The 18491-nt window shown below is 44.7% G+C and overlaps 1 protein-coding gene across 1 annotated transcript in view; it reads right to left on the bottom strand.

Moving 5' to 3' along the window:
* Nucleotides 1-18491, bottom strand: part of LOC126456532 (extracellular serine/threonine protein CG31145-like) — a 312135-nt gene that overhangs the window by 18516 nt on the left and 275128 nt on the right. Inside the window, exon 8 of the mRNA XM_050092282.1 lies at nucleotides 9269-9542. Coding sequence (XP_049948239.1) covers nucleotides 9269-9542 — 274 coding nt within the window. The remainder of the gene's footprint in view (nucleotides 1-9268; nucleotides 9543-18491) is intronic.

Here is an 18491-nt window from a genome sequence, read left to right as displayed (position 1 = left end):
GAGGCGATTGTGTAGAGTTGCCTGGGTAAGAGACTAGCAACAGTGCGTGGAATAACCACAAAATTAATGTGGGACGTACGATGAACGTATCCATTAGGACAGAGAGTCGAAATCTGGCGTTAATAGGCTGTGGCAGCAGACGACCGATGCGAGTGCCTCTGATAACAGCACGACATCGCCTGCAGCGCCTCTCCTGGGATCGTGACTATATCGGTTGGACCCCAGGCGACTGGAAAACCGTGGCCTGGTCAGATGAGTTCTGATTTCAGTAGGTAAGAGCTAATAGTAGGGTTCGAGTGGGGCTCGGACCCCACGAAGCCATGCACCCAAGTTGTCAGCAAGTCACTGTCCAAGCGGGTGGTGGTTCCATAATTGTTTGGGCTGTGTTTACAATGGGCTGGTCAAATTAAACCGGTGATTGACTGGAAATGGTTACGCTCGGCTACTTGGAGACCATTCATGGAGTTAATGTTCCCAAACGACGATGGAATTTTTATGGATGGCAATACGCCATGTCATCGGACCACAATTGTTCGCGATTGGTTTGAAGAACATTATGGACAATTAGAGCGAATAATTTGGCCATCCAGATCGCCCGGCATGAATCCCATCGAACAGTTATTGATCGTAATCGAGATGTCAGTTCGTGCACGAAATCCTGCACCGGCAACCCTTTCGCAATTATGGACGGCTACAGAGCCAGCATGGCTCAGTATTTTTGCAGAGGATTGCGTCTGTAGCGTCAGAAAAATATCAAGACACATGATTGATAGTAAGATTCTGAATTCGTAAACGAAACAGTATTGTTTTTTGCAACCGTTCTCCTTCATTTATTATTTCAATTGTGTTTATCATATAGACAGAAACAAGTATTATCCGCCTGAAGGTTTACTTTGCGTTCCAACCAAAACAGCACTTAACAACAAATATTCGAACTTCTTTTCGCCTTTCTGCGGTGCCCCATGTTTTCCCTTCAGTGGTATCCTCAAGCACGTCTGTTAAAGAACTTAATACAGCATGCTTTTTTTTTTTTAAAAAAAATGTGCTTATCTTTCTTCTTTTGCTTTCTATGGTATTTCTGTGTCGGTCTACTGCTCTTATGATACACACTTTCCTTATAATGTAATAACTTCGTACCGAGTCTGATTATTTACACACTCTTACAAAAAAATGGCTCTGAGCACTATGGGACTTAACATCTGAGGTCATCAGTCCCCTAGAACTTAGAACTACTTAAATCTGACTAACCTAAGGACATCACACACATCCATGTCCGAGGCAGTCGCGCGGTTCCAGACTGACACACTCTTACACTTCACTCGATTATGTAAGACATGAATACTTTTATTTAATTACTTCATTTCCGGAAGAGATCTTTGTTGCAGATTCTGATGTTTGTGAGTCTAATATTTTTGACTCTGGTGTAGCAATAATTGGGGAGAACTCATTTCCACTTTGTCTTTAGTTTTATTGCTATTGAAGTTTTATCGTCAGTTCTCTCTTCAGCGACTTGTTATTCCGTTCATGAACAAGTTTGGTTCGACGTGTAGCGAACAAAACTTCACGTTCTTTTGCCTGTACGGAAAGTTTCTCAACAAACAGTTATGTCTTCTAATACTTACTAGACATTTTCTGCTCCTAAGAAAACATTAATCTTCATTAAATGTTTGTAGGTTCAACAGAATCGTAGCTACTCCTGGAATCTAATGTTCCATACCTCACAGATTCTTTTTGCCAGTGCTGTAGTTTATTGCGCCACATAGTTTTTTTTTTTTTTTTTTTTTTTTTTTTTTTACAAATCATGTCAAACTTCAACATCAAAGTCAAAGTAGTCCCATAGTCAGGGAGTGAGCTCAGGAGAGCAGATGCAGGGATCCTGCGTTGTCCTTCTAGGCAGGCCCCAACGGAGGTGGTTTGCCATTGGTATCCTCCGTCCTGTTATGAAGTGGCTAATTTGTATTTGTGATGTGGCTTGACAGCAATGAGTGCATGTAAAGTGTAGCGTTGAGTTTGTGTTGTTATGGACGATAGACAAGGGTGTGGGTGAAACCAATGCCATCACAGAAGCTGTTCCTCTCGAAGAGCCCCAAGCGAACTTCCGAGCTTCAAGTCCCCATCCGACGGACGTATCATCATCAGCAGTATATTTAGAATTTAATCCAGCATACCGACGCATATACGGAGGTGACAAAAAGCCATGGGACACCTCCTATCGTGTAGGACCTCCTTTCGTCCGGCGCAGTGCAGAAATTTGACATGGCCTTGACATGTCATGGGCTCACCAAGTCGTTGGAAATCCTCTGCAGAAATATTGCGCCATGCTTTCTCAGTAGCCGACCATAATTGCAAAAGTGTTGCCGGTGCAGGATTTTGTGCACAAGCTGATCTCTGGATTATGTCCCATAAATGTTCGATGGCATTCACGTCGGGCGATCTGGGTGGCCAAACCATTCTCTCGAACTGTCCAGGATGTTGTTCAAACCAATCGCCAACAACTGTGGCGCATTATCACATGGCGCATTATCATGCAAAAGACATTCATCGTTGTTTGGGGACATTAAGCCCATGAATGGCTGCACATGGCCTCCAAGTAGCAGAACGTAACGATTTCCAGTCTATGATCGGTTAAGTTGGACCAGAGGACCCTTTCCGTACCACGTAAACACAGTCCACACCATTATGGAGCCGCCACCCGCTTGCACAGTGACTTGTGGACAACTTGGGTCCATTGCTTCGTGCGGTCTGCGCCACAATCGTACACTACCGTCAGCTCTTACCAACTCAAATCGGGACGTATCTCACCAGGCCACGGTTTTCCAGTCGTCTAGAGTCTAACCTATACGGTCACGAGCCCGGGGGAGGGGCCGTACGGTTAAAGGCGCTTCAGTCTGGAACCGCGTGACCGCTACGGTCGCAGGTTCGAATCCTGCCTCGGGCCTGGATGTGTGTGATGTCCTTAGGTTAGTTAGGTTTAAGTAGTTCTAAGTTCTAGGGGACTGATGACCACAGAAGTTAAGTCCCATAGCGCTCAGAATCACCAACCCGGGGGAGGCGCTGTAGGCGATGACCTGCTGTTAGCAAGGGCACTAGCGTTATTCCTCTGATGCCATAACCCATTAACTCCAAATTTCGTCGCACTGTCCTTACGGATGCTTTCGTCGTACGTCCCAGATTGATTTTTGCGGTTGTTTTACGCACTGTTGCTTGTCTGTTAGAAGCGACAACTCTACGCAAACGCCGCTGTTGGAGATGTAGTGCCCGAAATTTAGTATTCTCCGCGTAGTCTTAACACTGTGGCTCCCGGAGTATTAAATTCCCTAACTTCAAGAATGGAACGTCCCCTGTGCTTAGCTCCATCTACCATTCCGCGTCCAAAATCTATTAATTCCCGTCGTGCGGCCATAATCACGGCGGAATCCTTTTCACATGAATCACCTGAGTACAAATGATAGCTTAAGCAATGCAATGCCATTTATACCTTGGATACGCGATACTACCACCAACTGTATACGTGCATACCTCTACCGCATGACTTTTGTCACCTCATTGTCTACTGGTGACGAGGGACTTTACGCTACCACAACTCCTTCCCGCCGGCCGGGGTGGCCGGGCGGTTCTAGGCGCTACAGTCTGGAACCGCGCCACCGTTACGGTCGCACGTTCGAATCCTGCCTCGGGCCTGGATGTGTGTGATGTCCTTATGTTAGTTAGGTTTAAGTAGTTCCAAGTTCTAGGGGACTGATGACCTCAGAAGTTAAGTCCCATAGTGCTCAGAGCCATTTGAACCATTTTGAACTCCTTCCCTTTACCGTAAAGGGAAAGGGAGGATTGCCAATAACTTGTGGCGGGTCTGGAGTACCGGCCACCTCCGACAAAGCTAATCGTATCCAACGCAGCAAGACCACTGGCATACATCAACGTAGACGGTAATATTCTCTATCGTTTGGTGTAGTATTCAACAGTGCAGCTTACTGTCCACTTTTTGGCGTGCTACTGTCGAACCGTATAACGAAAACCACACAAGTGCAGGCAGGACTTGCGTTCTGAGGGTTCCGTACAAACTTAGTTATGTATATGGATAGTTCATCTATATGCTGAGATGAGTGAGTTTACGAGTATAAAATATGCGACATAAATGCCGTAGCTATTGACTGCATTGACTTAGACGCTTAAATTTCTTATACCGCCTAGAGACCGTAGATCTTAGTATTTGACTAAATTTCAGCTTATTACGTCTACCTGTTCCTGAGAAAAAAGGGTCTTGACAGAGGGCCGAATCTTTTGACTGCATTGTCTTAGGAGCTTAAAATTTTTTACACCGCCAAGGGACCGTAGACCACTGTTTGACATAAATTCCATTTGATAATGCAACCGCAGAAAAAAAAGATAAATTTCAATCCGATAATCTAACTGTTCGAATCCTGCCTCGGGCATGGATGTTTGTGATGTCCTTAGGTTAGTTAGGTTTAACTAGTTCTAAGTTCTAGGGGACTAATGACCTCAGCAGTTGAGTCCCATAGTGCTCAGAGCCATTTGAACCATTTGAATCTAACTGTTCCTAAGAAAAATGCGTCTTAACAGACTGACGAGCTAACAGACAAACAGATGGACGATAAACTATTGCTATACATTCACAAACGCGATTCTCTGATCAAAATCGACTGCTGGAAGTGTGTGCATCTCGTGCCTGCGTGTGAATTAGCAGTCAGCCACGTCGCGAGTGTGTCTACGACGTCACTGATCTGCAGATTGTACCAAGTGCTGAATTCTAAATTCCCGAGCATGCTGCACACTGCGCATGCGCTGTAACAGGCGACTATGATGGCATCTGCTATCATCGGCAGCTGACCTATTCTGGCCGAGCTGAATGCTGTTATAGAAATGGATTCTGTATTATTGTGTCTTCTTAAACTTAATTGTGTTGTTTGCTTTGTTTTTGGTGAAACACTTAAAAGATTCACAAGATACCGGTATTTTTTCCTATCTAGTATTCTCCTAGAAGAGGGACGAAATATCTGAAAGCAAACAGGTATTTATGTTTTACAGAGAAATAGCCTACACTATGCATAAATAAGAAAGTAAATAGATAAACATGTTTAAAACAAAATTATTTCAACAGTGAAAAAGGCACAATTGTTTAACAGAATAATAATTTTGTATGTTATTTGACACTTAGCAGGAAAACACGATACAGAGGATAAAGCGAAAAGGCTGCGTTCTTGATATTGTTTGATGTGTTTGCAAGTATATATTTACTCGAGCTAATGAATGTTTATACGAGGGCTATTCGGAAAATAAGGAACGATAGGTCGCGAAATGTAAACCACAGTGAAAATCAAAACTGTTTTGTTTGCAACAGTTAGCTACAACTTCCAGCTGCTTATCTCCATAGTCGCCGATCCGACTTAGACGTTTTTCGTAGCATTGGATCAACTTTCCAATACCCTCGTTATAGAAGGCAGCTGCAAGTGCTTTCCGCCAATTCTTTGCGCCGGCCTACAGCTCGTTGTCTGTGCCAAAATGTTGTCTTCATGGCCAGCGGTTCATGTGAGCAGAGATGAAACTCAGAGGGAGACAATTACGGGCTGTATTGTCGGTTAATCAAACATTTCCAATTCAAAACGATCCAGGAGCATCTTCATTGCCCCTGCAGATTGCGGCTGAGAATTGTCTTGAAGAAGAAACCGCACGACAGTTATGTAATGTTGGCTGCATAGCTTCAGGTGAAATTTCTCACCAGGCCCTCGTATTTGGCAGGAGAAACTATTGTTCTAGGTATCTTTATGTGCTACCTGTGTGCTGAGAACTAAAAAGAACTACCTAACGCGATCGACGGGCGTACTAGAGACACTTCCCAAACACCTGTGCAAAACTTCATCGGATTTTCACTGTGGTTTCCATTTCGCGACCGATCGTACCTCACTTTCCGAATAACCCTCGTATTTCGAAATATTTGGATGACACACTTTCTGTTCTTTTAGTTCTCAGGAGCGTAAAGAATTTACCACACGACCTTTGACAGGAGCTTCATGATTTCTGCTTTGGTCATTGATAAACTCTATTGTCGTCGTTTATTCCTACAATTTATATATACCGATTTTTTCGTAAAAATGATACTCCCTCAAAACCTTACTTTCACCAGGCAGATGCCAAACTGCATACCGGACAGCTCTCAGCTCGCACAACAAACGCAGTTTTGGTACCGACGAAGGAGAGAGACGAGTCTCAGTACGGGGGTAAAACGCCAGGGGCGCTGCTGTACACTCACTTGTCTCGAGGAATCAACTGAGACAAGGAAGTCCACCGAGTAAAAGGGGCTTAACGATGATGATGATGATTTTTGGTGAAAGGCCTTCAACATCATGGTCATCAGCGTCCTGATGAAAAGTCAGCATGCCAGTCTCATGGTTGGGGACGAAGGCTGTCCCCACATGCGTAGCAGTTTATATTGCATTAAAGTCTGTCTCTCTTCTCCATTAATTTGCAGGATGAGCCCTGACAATTCACAAAACGCCACCACACTTGTAAGACCGGAATCAGTACCCGCGAGGATGGTGGGCAGATCTCCACCGAGACTGAGGGCTGCTTGATATCAGTATATAAGACATACGTTGCCAAAATATGCTGAACTGAAAGCGGCACACCACGGGCCTCACAGAGTGGTGGATCCTCCCGCCGAAGGAGGGAGCCGCGTGCTAAAGGGCTGTGTCCGATGCGCAGCCTGGTACGCAGAACCTTTTTCCAGCGGTGAGGCTGACATGAAGTCTGCCATTCCTGTGCGGTATATTTGAGCGACCGCAGTTTGTTTTCTGTCAACTTCAACCATTTAATCTCCCACTGACGCATGGTGCGTTTGTCAGAAAATGAGACGACGGCGTGCAACGGGATGGGACATTGACGGAGAACATCATCCCGACTTGCTTCCTTGGCATCTTTGTCGGTCATGTCGTTTCCCTGTTACTGATGTGACAGGAACTCAGGAAAAGTTCAGCCCCCTGCCAAGGTGTTGGTGCCTCTGTAAGGAGTCATGGATGAGCTGAATCAGCTGGTCTACTGGATGCATTTGATGAAGTGCCTGCATTGCACTAGGGGAGTCGGAACAGACAAGAAACCTTATACGGTGATGTTTGTGAATGCTCTCTAGTTCTATCATAACGTTATATAACTCCGCATCATAATTTGTAAATACTGTTCCTGAAGATACACTTTGAAAACCCTGTCAGGGAAAACAGTGGAACAACCGAGGACATTCTCTTGCTGGGATCCATTCGTATAAACAACGATAAAATTGTGGTACGTACGTAAAATTGAAGAAAACAAACTTGTAAAAACATAATTTGGAATACAAGTTTTCTCGCATGCGTTAAGTTTAAAATCACTTTGGGCCTCTGAAGAAACCAACGCGGCAACGCGTTAAATCCGTTGCTGTGCATTTGGTTGTCTGATACATCCAGATCCTTGAAACAGTCAATAGCCACGTATCCCGAATGGCTTGGTCGCATCGGGCCGATTCCTGAACAGCGTTCAAAGCTGGGTTGGACCACTGCACTACGAGGTGAACCCAAAAGTACCGGAACAACACTGTAGTGGACGGAACTTGTGTAGTACCCATTTCTGTCTCTAGGACTCATTGCCAGTTCAGTGCCGTCAATGTTGTCGACCTGGCTTGTTCTGTTCATCTGCAGTGATTGTTTATGATAGCGTTCTTTATTTCCTGTTTCGTTTTTTAAGACGGAAAGTTTAAGTTAACAATGAAGAGCTGAGAAATTTTGTTTGCTACTCGGTAAAATTGCTGTTGAAAACAGCTCACAGAGATGACGCTATCGGAAAAGCTCAGGTGTACGAGTGATTTGCACAATTTAAAAATGGCGACATGTCGATTGATGACAAACCTCGTTCTGAACGTCCATCAACTGCCCGAATCGATGAAAATATTGAAAAAATTCAAGAATTTGTGCTCACAGACCGTCGACATGTAATTGATCAACTGTCAGAGATTACTGGGTTATCTTGGAGCTCAGTTCAGCGAATTTTAACGGATGATTTTGGAATGAAAAGCGTTGCTGCCAAGATTGTTCCTCGGGTACTGACTGACGGTCGAAAGGAACATCGAGTTGAAACATGTGCTTTCAAACAAAAGCTTGAAACTGATCCAGATTTTCTGTCAAAGGTCATTACTGGTGATCAGTCATGGTGCTACGGTTAAGACCCAGAAACAATGCGATAGTCAAACCAGTGGAAGACGCCATCGTCACCCCGTCCAAAAAATGTCATCAAGTCAAATCAAACATCAAAACACTGCTGATTTGCTTTTTTGATGCCAAGGGCGTAGTTCATTCAGTGTTTGTTTCCCCAGGCCAAGCCATCAACCAATCTTTTATTTGGAGATTTTAAGAAGACTGCGTAACAGTGTTCGTCAAAAAAGACCCGATTTGCGGCAGAGAAGAGACTGGTTCTTCCACCACAACAACGCACCTGCACACAACACCATCTCTGTTAGACAGTTTTTGGTTAAAAATGGCACGGTTCCGCTGCCCCATGCACCTTACTCGCCTAGCCTGGCTCCGTGCGGCTTTTTGTTATTTCCACGTATGACAAAGGGCATGAAAGGACACCGATCTGACAACACTGAAGAAGTCAAGAAAGAAAACGAGGGAGGAGCTGTCAGCCATTTCTAAAGATGACTAAAAAAATATTTCTAACAGTGAAAGCACGGGTGGGACAAATGTATTGAGTTGTAATGGAGGGTATTTTGAAGGGGATAATGTTGTTTTGTAAACAATTTGAAAACATAGAGCTTTTAAAAAATAATTCCGGTTTCTTTGGGTACCCACATCTAAATGCCAATGAGTGAGGTGAGCCAAAAGGATACGTCGCCGAATCCAGAGTGGTGGGTCACCAGCCTCTACCCACAAACTCGGAACTGGGCTGGTCCGAAAGGCTCCAGTCGATTTCCGAATGCCCTCACGGTAGACAGCGTCTAACATCTTGAGGTAGGAAATACAGACTGATCCATAGACCACACTGCGATAATCTAAACGTGATCGAACAAATGTCCTATGAAACTGCAGGAGGCGGGACCTGTGAGCTCCCCATGCTTTTCCTCTAAGGCATTTTAAAATATTCGATGAGCGAAGTGGCTTAATTGTTCCTCTCTTACCGGCTGAGGTGCGGGACCCTAGAAATGAGCAGGACTGTGGCAAGTGTACGTGTGTTAGGCTGTGGTCACACCGCAATCTCCCTGCCTTCCCTGGTGCTTGTGCCGTACCTGAGCAGCGTGGTGAGCGTCGACTGCCGCAGAAGGCAGCACTGTATGACGGGCGCCAGGATGGACATCTCGTCATGGAAGGGCCGGCCGAAGCCGCGCCCGTGGTCCAGGTGCAGCGGGAACGTGTCGTTGCCGAACATGCGGAACGTCTCGTAGTGGTGACGGTCCATGTTGCCCGTCAGGAAGTCGAACACCGCCATGTCCATCAGGTCCAGCAGCCGCCGCCCGCTGTCGTACGGCGGGATGTCGCGCACCAGCGAGCAGTAGTCAGGGTCTGCAACACCCACAATAAAGCTATGTGCGGTTTCCCATTACTGAACAGTGTGACATCGAGAGGCATCCCGAGGCATCAAGGAATATTCACCGTGGAATCCGAGGGAAATGCGGGGATAAACATTTTAGAGGGTGATTAGGCATGATTACAGCAGGCAGTTTCACATATCGACCTCTGCAGCTACATCTACACGGATACTCTGCAGATCACGCTTACATGCCTGCAGAGTAACTCATGTGGTGCCCAACGACCCTACAGCCGAGGATTTTTTCGTCACGTTCGACAGGAAAACTGACACGCCAAGACGTTCTCCAAATCAGAGGACTAAGGGAACTTTACCCACTCTTAAGTCCCATGCCTCCTCTTCCTTGTCGCATATGGCTCACCGGCCTTTCATTTTGGTTTTTGTATGTCATCGATGTGCACATCAGAGAGAGAGAGAGAGAGAGAGAGAGAGAGAGAGAGAGAGAGAGAGAGAGAGAGACAAAGTTACACTCCTGGAAATTGAAATAAGAACACCGTGAATTCATTGTCCCAGGAAGGGGAAACTTTATTGACACATTCCTGGGTTTAGATACATCACATGATCACACTGACAGAACCACAGGCACATAGACACAGGCAACAGAGCATGCACAATGTCGGCACTAGTACAGTGTATATCCACCTTTCGCAGCAATGCAGGCTGCTATTCTCCCATGGAGACGATCGTAGAGATGCTGGATGTAGTCCTGTGGAACGGCTTGCCATGCCATTTCCACCTGGCGCCTCAGTTGGACCAGCGTTCGTGCTGGACGTGCAGACCGCGTGAGACGACGCTTCATCCAGTCCCAAACATGCTCAATGGGGGACAGATCCGGAGATCTTGATGGCCAGGGTAGTTGACTTACACCTTCTAGAGCACGTTGGGTGGCACGGGATACATGCGGACGTGCACTGTCCTGTTGGAACAGCAAGTTCCCTTGCCGGTCTAGGAATGGTAGAACGATGGGTTCGATGACGGTTTGGATGTACCGTGCACTATTCAGTGTCCCCTTGACGATCACCAGTGGTGTACGGCCAGTGTAGGAGATCGCTCCCCACACCATGATGCCGGGTGTTGGCCCTGTGTGCCTCGGTCGTATGCAGTCCTGATTGTGGCGCTCACCTGCACGGCGCCAAACGCGCATACGACCATCATTGGCACCAAGGCAGAAGCGACTCTCATCGCTGAAGACGACACGTCTCCATTCGTCCCTCCATTCACTCCTGTCGCGACACCACTGGAGGCGGGCTGCACGATGTTGGGGCGTGAGCGGAAGACGGCCTAACGGTGTGCGGGACCGTAGCCCAGCTTCGTGGAGACGGTTGTGAATGGTCCTCGCCGATACCCCAGGAGCAACAGTGTCCCTAATTTGCTGGGAAGTGGCGGTGCGGTCCCCTACGGCACTGCGTAGGATCCTACGGTCTTGGCGTGCATCCGTGCGTCGCTGCGGTCCGGTCCCAGGTCGACGGGCACGTGCACCTTCCACCGACCACTGGCGACAACATCGATGTACTGTGGAGACCTCACGCCCCACGTGTTGAGCAATTCGGCGGTACGTCCACCCGGCCTCCCACATGCCCACTATACGCCCTCGCTCAAAGTCCGTCAACTGCACATACAGTTCACGTCCACGCTGTCGCGGCATGCTACCAGTGTTAAAGACTGCGATGGAGCTCCGTATGCCACGGCAAACTGGCTGACACTGACGGCGGCGGTGCACAAATGCTGCGCAGCTAGCGCCATTCGACGGCCAACACCGCGGTTCCTGGTGTGTCCGCTGTGCCGTGCGTGTGATCATTGCTTGTACAGCCCTCTCGCAGTGTCCGGAGCAAGTATGGTGGGTCTGACACACCGGTGTCAATGTGTTCTTTTTTCCATTTCCAGGAGTGTATTGTAAACAATATTTGGTCCTACTGTGGCACAGTCTTTGCGCAATATGATACACTGAAGCGCCAAAGAAACTGGTAAACTGGTATAGGCATGCGTATTCAAATACAGAGATATGTAAACAGGAAGAATACGGCGCTGCGGTCGGCAACGCCTATATAGGAAAAGTATCTGGTGCAGTTGTTAGATCGGTTGCTGCTGCTGCAGCAGCAGGTTATCAAGATTTAAGTGACTTTCAACGTGATATTTGTATGGGACACAGCATCTCCGAGGTAGCGATGAAGTGGGGATTTCCCCGTAAGAGCATTTCACGAGCGTACCGTGAACATCAGCAATCCGGTGAAACATTAGATCTCCGACATCACTGCGACCGGAAAAGGATCCTGCAAGAACGGGACCAACGATGACGGAAGAGAACCATTCAACGTGACAGAAGAGCAACCCTCCCGCAACTTGCTGCAGATTTCAATGCTGCGCCATCAACAAGTGTCAGCCAGTGGGCTTTCGGAGCCGAAAGCCCACTCGTATAGCCTTGATGTTTGCACAACACTAAGCTTTACGCGTCGTCTGGGCCGCTCAACACCGACACTGGACTGTTGATAACTGGAAACAAGTTGCCTGGTCTGACGAGTCTCGTTTCAAATTGTGTTGAGCGGATGGACGTGTACGGGTATGGTGACAACCTCATGAATGCATGGATCCTACATATCAGCAGGGCAATGTTCAAGCTGGCGGAGGCTCTGTAATAGTGTGGGACGTGTGCAGTTGGAGTGATATGGGACCCATGGTATGTCTAGATGCGACTCTGACAGGTACGTAATACGTAAGCATCCCGTCTGATCACCTGTATCCATTCATGTCCAGTGTACATTCCGACGGACTTGGGCGATTCCAGCAGAACAATACCCACCCCCTACGTCCAGAATTGTTACAGAGTGGCTCCAGGAACACTCTTCTGAGTTTAACCACTTCCGCTGGCCCCCAAACTCCCCAGACATGAACATTATTGAGCATATCTGGAATGCCTTGCAACGAGCTGTTTAGAAGAGATCTCCACTCGCTCGTACTCTTACGGATTTATGGACAGCCCTGCAGGATTCATGGTGTCAGTCCCCTGCAGCACTACTTCAGACATTAGTAGAGTCGATGCCACGTCGTATTGCGACAGTTCTGCGTGCTCGCGGAGGCCCTACACGATATTAGGCAGGTCAACCTGTTTCTTAAGTTTTTCAGTGTACATTCTTTGCTGAAGTGTGGCAGGTGATGAGCGTATTCAGTAGTGCTGTGTTAACTTGTAATTGTATCTGTTAGATAAAGTAAATGGTAAAGGACAGCAAGGATTAGTAAGATGCGTTTATTGAAAGGTTAAAGGAACGTATATTTCGAAAAATGTTATTATTTTTGAAGAGAAGAAGTTTGAGGTAAGACTGCAGTACTGCGCAGATAGGAATGATTATTGTCAGTTAGTTAACTTGCACAGAACTGAGAGAGAGACCACCCCACTTCCCTAAGTCATGCACTGACATATTAATTGATTAATCTGTTTGACTTTTATGTAAATGCTCTGTTAACCTTGTACCTTTTTGTTAAGCATAGAATTTTTCGGACCAATGTTAAGTGTGAAGATCACACCAAGTTTTACTCTGACTTTTTGAATACATACTTCATTCTAAAACCGGTGTCTTGAAATACCATATCACAGGAATAGTTACTCTCACCACTCCACTGTTTATCATTACGCCTTACCACATGCAACAGTTTGAATACCGGGTGATCAAAAAGTCAGTATAAATTTGAAAACTTAATAAACCACGGAATAATGTAGATATATAGGTAAAAATTGACACACATGCTTGGAATGACATGGGGTTTTATTAGAACCAAAAAACACACCATATTGCTAGACGCGTGACAGATCTCTTGCGCTCATTGTTTGGTGATAATCGTGTGCTCAGCCGCCACTTTCGTCATGCTTGGCCTCCCAGGTCCCCAGACCAGTCTGTGCGATTATTGGCTTTGGGGTACCTGAAGTCGCAAGTGTATCGTGATCGAACGACATTTCTAGGGATGCTGAAAGACAACATCCGACACCAATGCCTCATCATAACTCCGGACTTTCTTTACAGTGCTGTTCACATTATTAGTCCTCGACTACAACTATTGTTGAGGAATGATGGTGGACATATTGAGCATTTCCTGTAAAGAACGTCATCTTTGCTTTATCTTACTTTGTTATGCTAATTAGTGCTATTCTGATCAGATGAAGCGCCATCTGTCGGACATTTTTTGAACGTTTGTATTTTTTGGTTCTAATAAAACCCCATGTCATTCCAAGCATGTGTATCAATTTGTACCTCTCTATCTACATTATTCCGTGATTTATTCAGTTTTCAAATTTATACTAACTTTTTGATCACCCTGTATGTTTTCAAAAACAGAAATCTAGCTTAGCCGCTGCCTGCTTGCTGTTTGCTGCTGTGCTTTCGAGAAATTTGCAACAATGTCGTCAAGACGCGAGGTAAGCAGAAATTTGGATTAGGGCCAGATAATTGTTATTCTTCAGTTGCACATTTAACATAAAGAGTAGTTGCATTCAGATCAGTTGCAGTTCACTTCATATTAGGTTCTCTTTAGTCTAAGTTCAGCATGCGAGTTTGTGGGCAAATAGTTTTTGATAATACGTAGAATTTTATAGTGTGGGGGATAAAGTTGGGCTAAATTTCATACAGAAACAAATATAGTGGGGAGGTTAAAACCGTACATAAAATTAGGGGTTATGCTGCTGTTGTATTATGCAATACAGTACAATGGAAACTGAAGATGCTTGCTCGGAACATATTTGTCTAACGCATTTTGAACGATGCTTTTGAATTTTTTTCCGTTTGCGCTCCTCGTCTTCTCACTATCTCGCACTGACACTTAGTGAAAAAAAAAAAAAAAAAAAAGAAAAGAAAAATACGAGCTTACCGAGTATCGGGACAGATTTGTGACTGGATTCAAGAATTCCTCGCAACAGTACTCAACACGTTGCTCTTAAAGAAACAAAATTAACAGATGTTATTTCGGGATTACCCCAAAGAACTGTGATAGGGCCTTTACTGTTTACAATGAATATAATTGATCTAGTCGAAAGCGTCGGGCGTACTTTAAGGCTGATAGCAAATGATGCGGATGTCTGTAAGAAGGTAGCAATGCCGGAAGACAGCAATGAATTGCAGAAGGACCTACAAAGAATTGATGAAAGGCGCAGGGACTGGCAGCTGACCCTGAATGTAAATAAATATAACATACTGCGCACAGATAAGGAAATAAATCCACTATTTTGCAACAACACTACTGATGACAAATTGCTGGGAACAGTAACTACTATAAAATGTCTAGGAATATCTATCCGGAGCGACCTTAAGTGGAATGAACACATAAAAGAAGTAGTAGAAAAAGAAGATGCCAGACTAAGATTCGTAGGGATTACCTTTAGGAAATGTAATTCATCCACTATAAAAGTGGTATACAAAGGCGCTTCTTCGACGGATTCTTGAGTACTGTTCACCAGTCTGAGACCCTTACCAGTGCAACTCGTATAAGAAATAGAGAAGATCCAAAGAAGAGCAGCGCGTTTCGTCACGAGATCTTTTAGACCGCGCGAAAGCTTTAAAGACAGGCTCATCAAACTCCAGTGGCAGACTCTAAAAGAGTGGCGTTTGCATCACGGAGAGGTTTACTATTGAAATTTCAGGACAATCCTTTCCGAGAAGAGTCGGACAACATATTAGTTCCTCTCACACACATCTCCCGAAATGACCGCTACGAGAAAATTCGAGAAATTGGAGCTAGTAAAGAGGATTACCGACACTTTCTTCCCACGCGCCATTCGCGAATGGAACAAAGAAAAGAGTGATCAGTTAGTGGTACCAGAATTACCTTCTGCCACATACCTTCAGGTGGCTTGCGGAGTACTGACGTAGTAGGCTGTACAAAACTGCGCCTTAGAACGTGCACTCATAGTACCTTCTGGATATCATACTAACACATTTAACGAAATGTCTGGGGCGCCTCTCCTCAGCGAGCGCTTCAAAAACTCTGCGCGACAGTTCTATCAGAAAAATGTTCACGCCATCTACGCAGAAATTCCCTCTCTGGGCCATCAAGGACCGCGTGCGTGGGCAACGAAATGGACCGACCTACTGTGCACGTGGAGCGTTACTGCGCTACCTGGCCAGCACTAAATGACGGCGACAGCGATTAACTATTATAGCCCACCGCATTTGTTATGGCTGATGTTCCACGCTGTAGTCACTATCGGAGAAATACCGCTACGCGCTTGGTCTCCGCCAACATCTCGAAGTTCAGCATTTCTAGTCAGCAACAGCAACAAGCCAGTGTTCGGACTGAAGACCACAACAACCTCACAAGGACAAGGAACAGTACGAAACAGAGTGAGGTACAAAACAATAACACAGAAGACGGCAGTGACAAACACACGCAGTACACTTCAGATAGGTAACGCTGACTGAAACCAAAAACGGATGGTAACGTGCAGATGCCTTCCGCCTCCTACCGACTTCTACAGGTTCACGTCTCGGGAGCCGATTGACCATCGTACAGTTAACAAACAGCCTACATCCCGGGTCCTGCCTTGGGTTCGTTTCAATTTGAGCTGTCCGCTGCACAGTCTGTCTAACAGAGGCATCGCGACTGAGTCTTCCTCCGGCGGCGTGCCCCTAAAGTGTAATTGACTTATTTAGGATTTAGAGTTGTATTTAAGCTAAAGGTTTAGTAAAGCAGCCTATTCCTGCGATTTCTTCACCTAAAGCTTGTTCTTTGGGGAGTTTGGCTTTTGATATGAATTTGAGTAGATAGTTTTTTCGATGTTAATTTTTTGCATCAATTTGATATTAGTTTTTGTGAATGTGAAAGTCGATAATGTAAGGTACGGGGTACTTGATCGTTCTACGCAATAAAAAACCACGATTATTCGTACAGAAACAATGATGTTAGGGAAAAATAAAACCGTACACGATTGTATTTGAAAAATAATTACGGAGTTATGCTTGTGTGATTGACAAAAGTACAAAATAAAAAGGAAAATTTGCAAAAGAAATGTGTATAAAGCAGATAAAAATCACATATCTATATAAAAAAAATGTTATAATATTATTAGTTGTAAGAATAAACATGAAAAATATATGCAAGAAGCCTTGTGAAATCATTCCAAAGTAATGAACTAACTGCAATATTTTTGTTAATTTTTAAAACTATTCTTAATTGTTAACATAATTGTTAACTGTTAATTGTTGATACAATTGTCAATTATTGAGCTGGGTTTGTCAGCCTGCCTTTGTGTCACTCTGGTTGATTAGCACGTTCTTTATCACAGTTTTGGTCGGCTGCGTAAGTATAAATAAAGCAAATGTATCATCACCCGGATGTTTCATTTATAAATACCAAAACCCGAAGACCATTTTCGTGATTTTTAAGACTAGTATATTCGTTTTGAAACTGAGTCTCCTCTAATGAGATGTACACTCAAACATACATATGGCGCCACCAACTTTTAGTAGCTGCAGCGAAATCTGAAGCACTTAACAAGATGATATCGAGTTTCGTCAAATGTTGCATGTTTTGGTTATGGTTTGAATTTGGGGGGAACATTTCACCAGCAACGTTCCAACAGGTGGCTTTCTGTATATTGATGTCCTTTCACGAGTAATGATACCAGACGGTTTTAATTGTCATGTTACTACACAGACCAACATTCCACCCACTTTAGCAAGCAGTGTTCTTCAGGTATGATCAGTGCAGCGTAAACGTGTCTTTGCCGAACATACACCACGCTGCAACATCGACCGAAATGTTGATTTATATTCCAGCATAAAATCGCGTTCACATATCCGGAAACGTTTACTGGAGATACTCGAGAGAGACATCACAGTGAAGTTCCGTTGGGCCACAAAGCGACGCTCTCTCCAAAAAGATGGAGCTATACGAAAGTCACCTTAGACCTCGGGGCACAAAATTAGCGTTGAAAGATCGCAAAAGAGATGGCTCACTGCTACTAAGAGGAGAGCTGGAATGCTGTGCTTCCAGATGGGACAAAATCGACTGGAATGGAAGAAGTTTTCATTCAGTAGTGTGTGGAATGTTGAAGAAAAAGCAGACTAAGAATAACAAGTCCCTTAAAGACACAGCATATGCATAAAATATGAGTACATGCAAGCAGTAAAGAGTGGCACTGCTGAATGCTTGGTATTGCATTTTCATAATAAATTACGTTGGATGGAGGATTCTGCAAAATGCTAAAATTGCCTAAATAAATCTTTATTTTCAGTGCAAATGCAGTCAAACATGAATGACATAAAAAAGAAGAATCTGTACCATAATGTTTTATAGAGTAATTGAGGTCAAAATTTACCGAGTCTAAAATCGAGATAATACGAGTTAAGAGTGGTGAAAATTTTAAAATTGTCCTGTAAAAGCGTTTTGAAGAATTGCGTATGGTATGTGTTGCTTCTTCGTACATGCATTGTTTAATTAACTTCGTCGTATCTACAAAGTTCAGGGTGTAAATAATAACTATGTGCAACGTATCACAGTGGTGTGGGGGAAGTCTAGATGAACAACTTGGAATAACAAACATGTGGCTACGAAGCCGTGAAACAATCTCAAACTTGCCAACCAAATTCGCCTAAGATACAGATGTTAAATATCCCCTCGTCTTCTTGCGCCAACGGCTTTCGAAATAAGGTACCTATGAGGGTAATGAAAGGAAAAACACTTTTGAACATGTTATCCAAATCTAATTACGTTTCCAATTCGATGTAAACCTATCCCACATAAGCACAGTGGTCTCATACTAAGAAGGCCAGAGAAACAAAACGCTTTAACTATGAATTTTACGCTGCTAAAATTCACGACCTCTAAAAATGAGATTGACAGGAAGTGCAAAATGGTTACGGAGGAATAGCTAGAGGACAAATGTAAGAATGTAGACGCATATATCACTAGGCGAAAAGTAGATACTTCCTACAGGGAAATTA

Source organism: Schistocerca serialis, chromosome 2 (genome assembly GCF_023864345.2).
Source record: "Schistocerca serialis cubense isolate TAMUIC-IGC-003099 chromosome 2, iqSchSeri2.2, whole genome shotgun sequence".
Lineage (NCBI taxonomy): Eukaryota > Metazoa > Arthropoda > Insecta > Orthoptera > Acrididae > Schistocerca > Schistocerca serialis.
The sequence above is the reverse complement of the archived record's forward strand: the minus strand, read 5'-3'. Positions and strand labels throughout refer to the sequence as shown.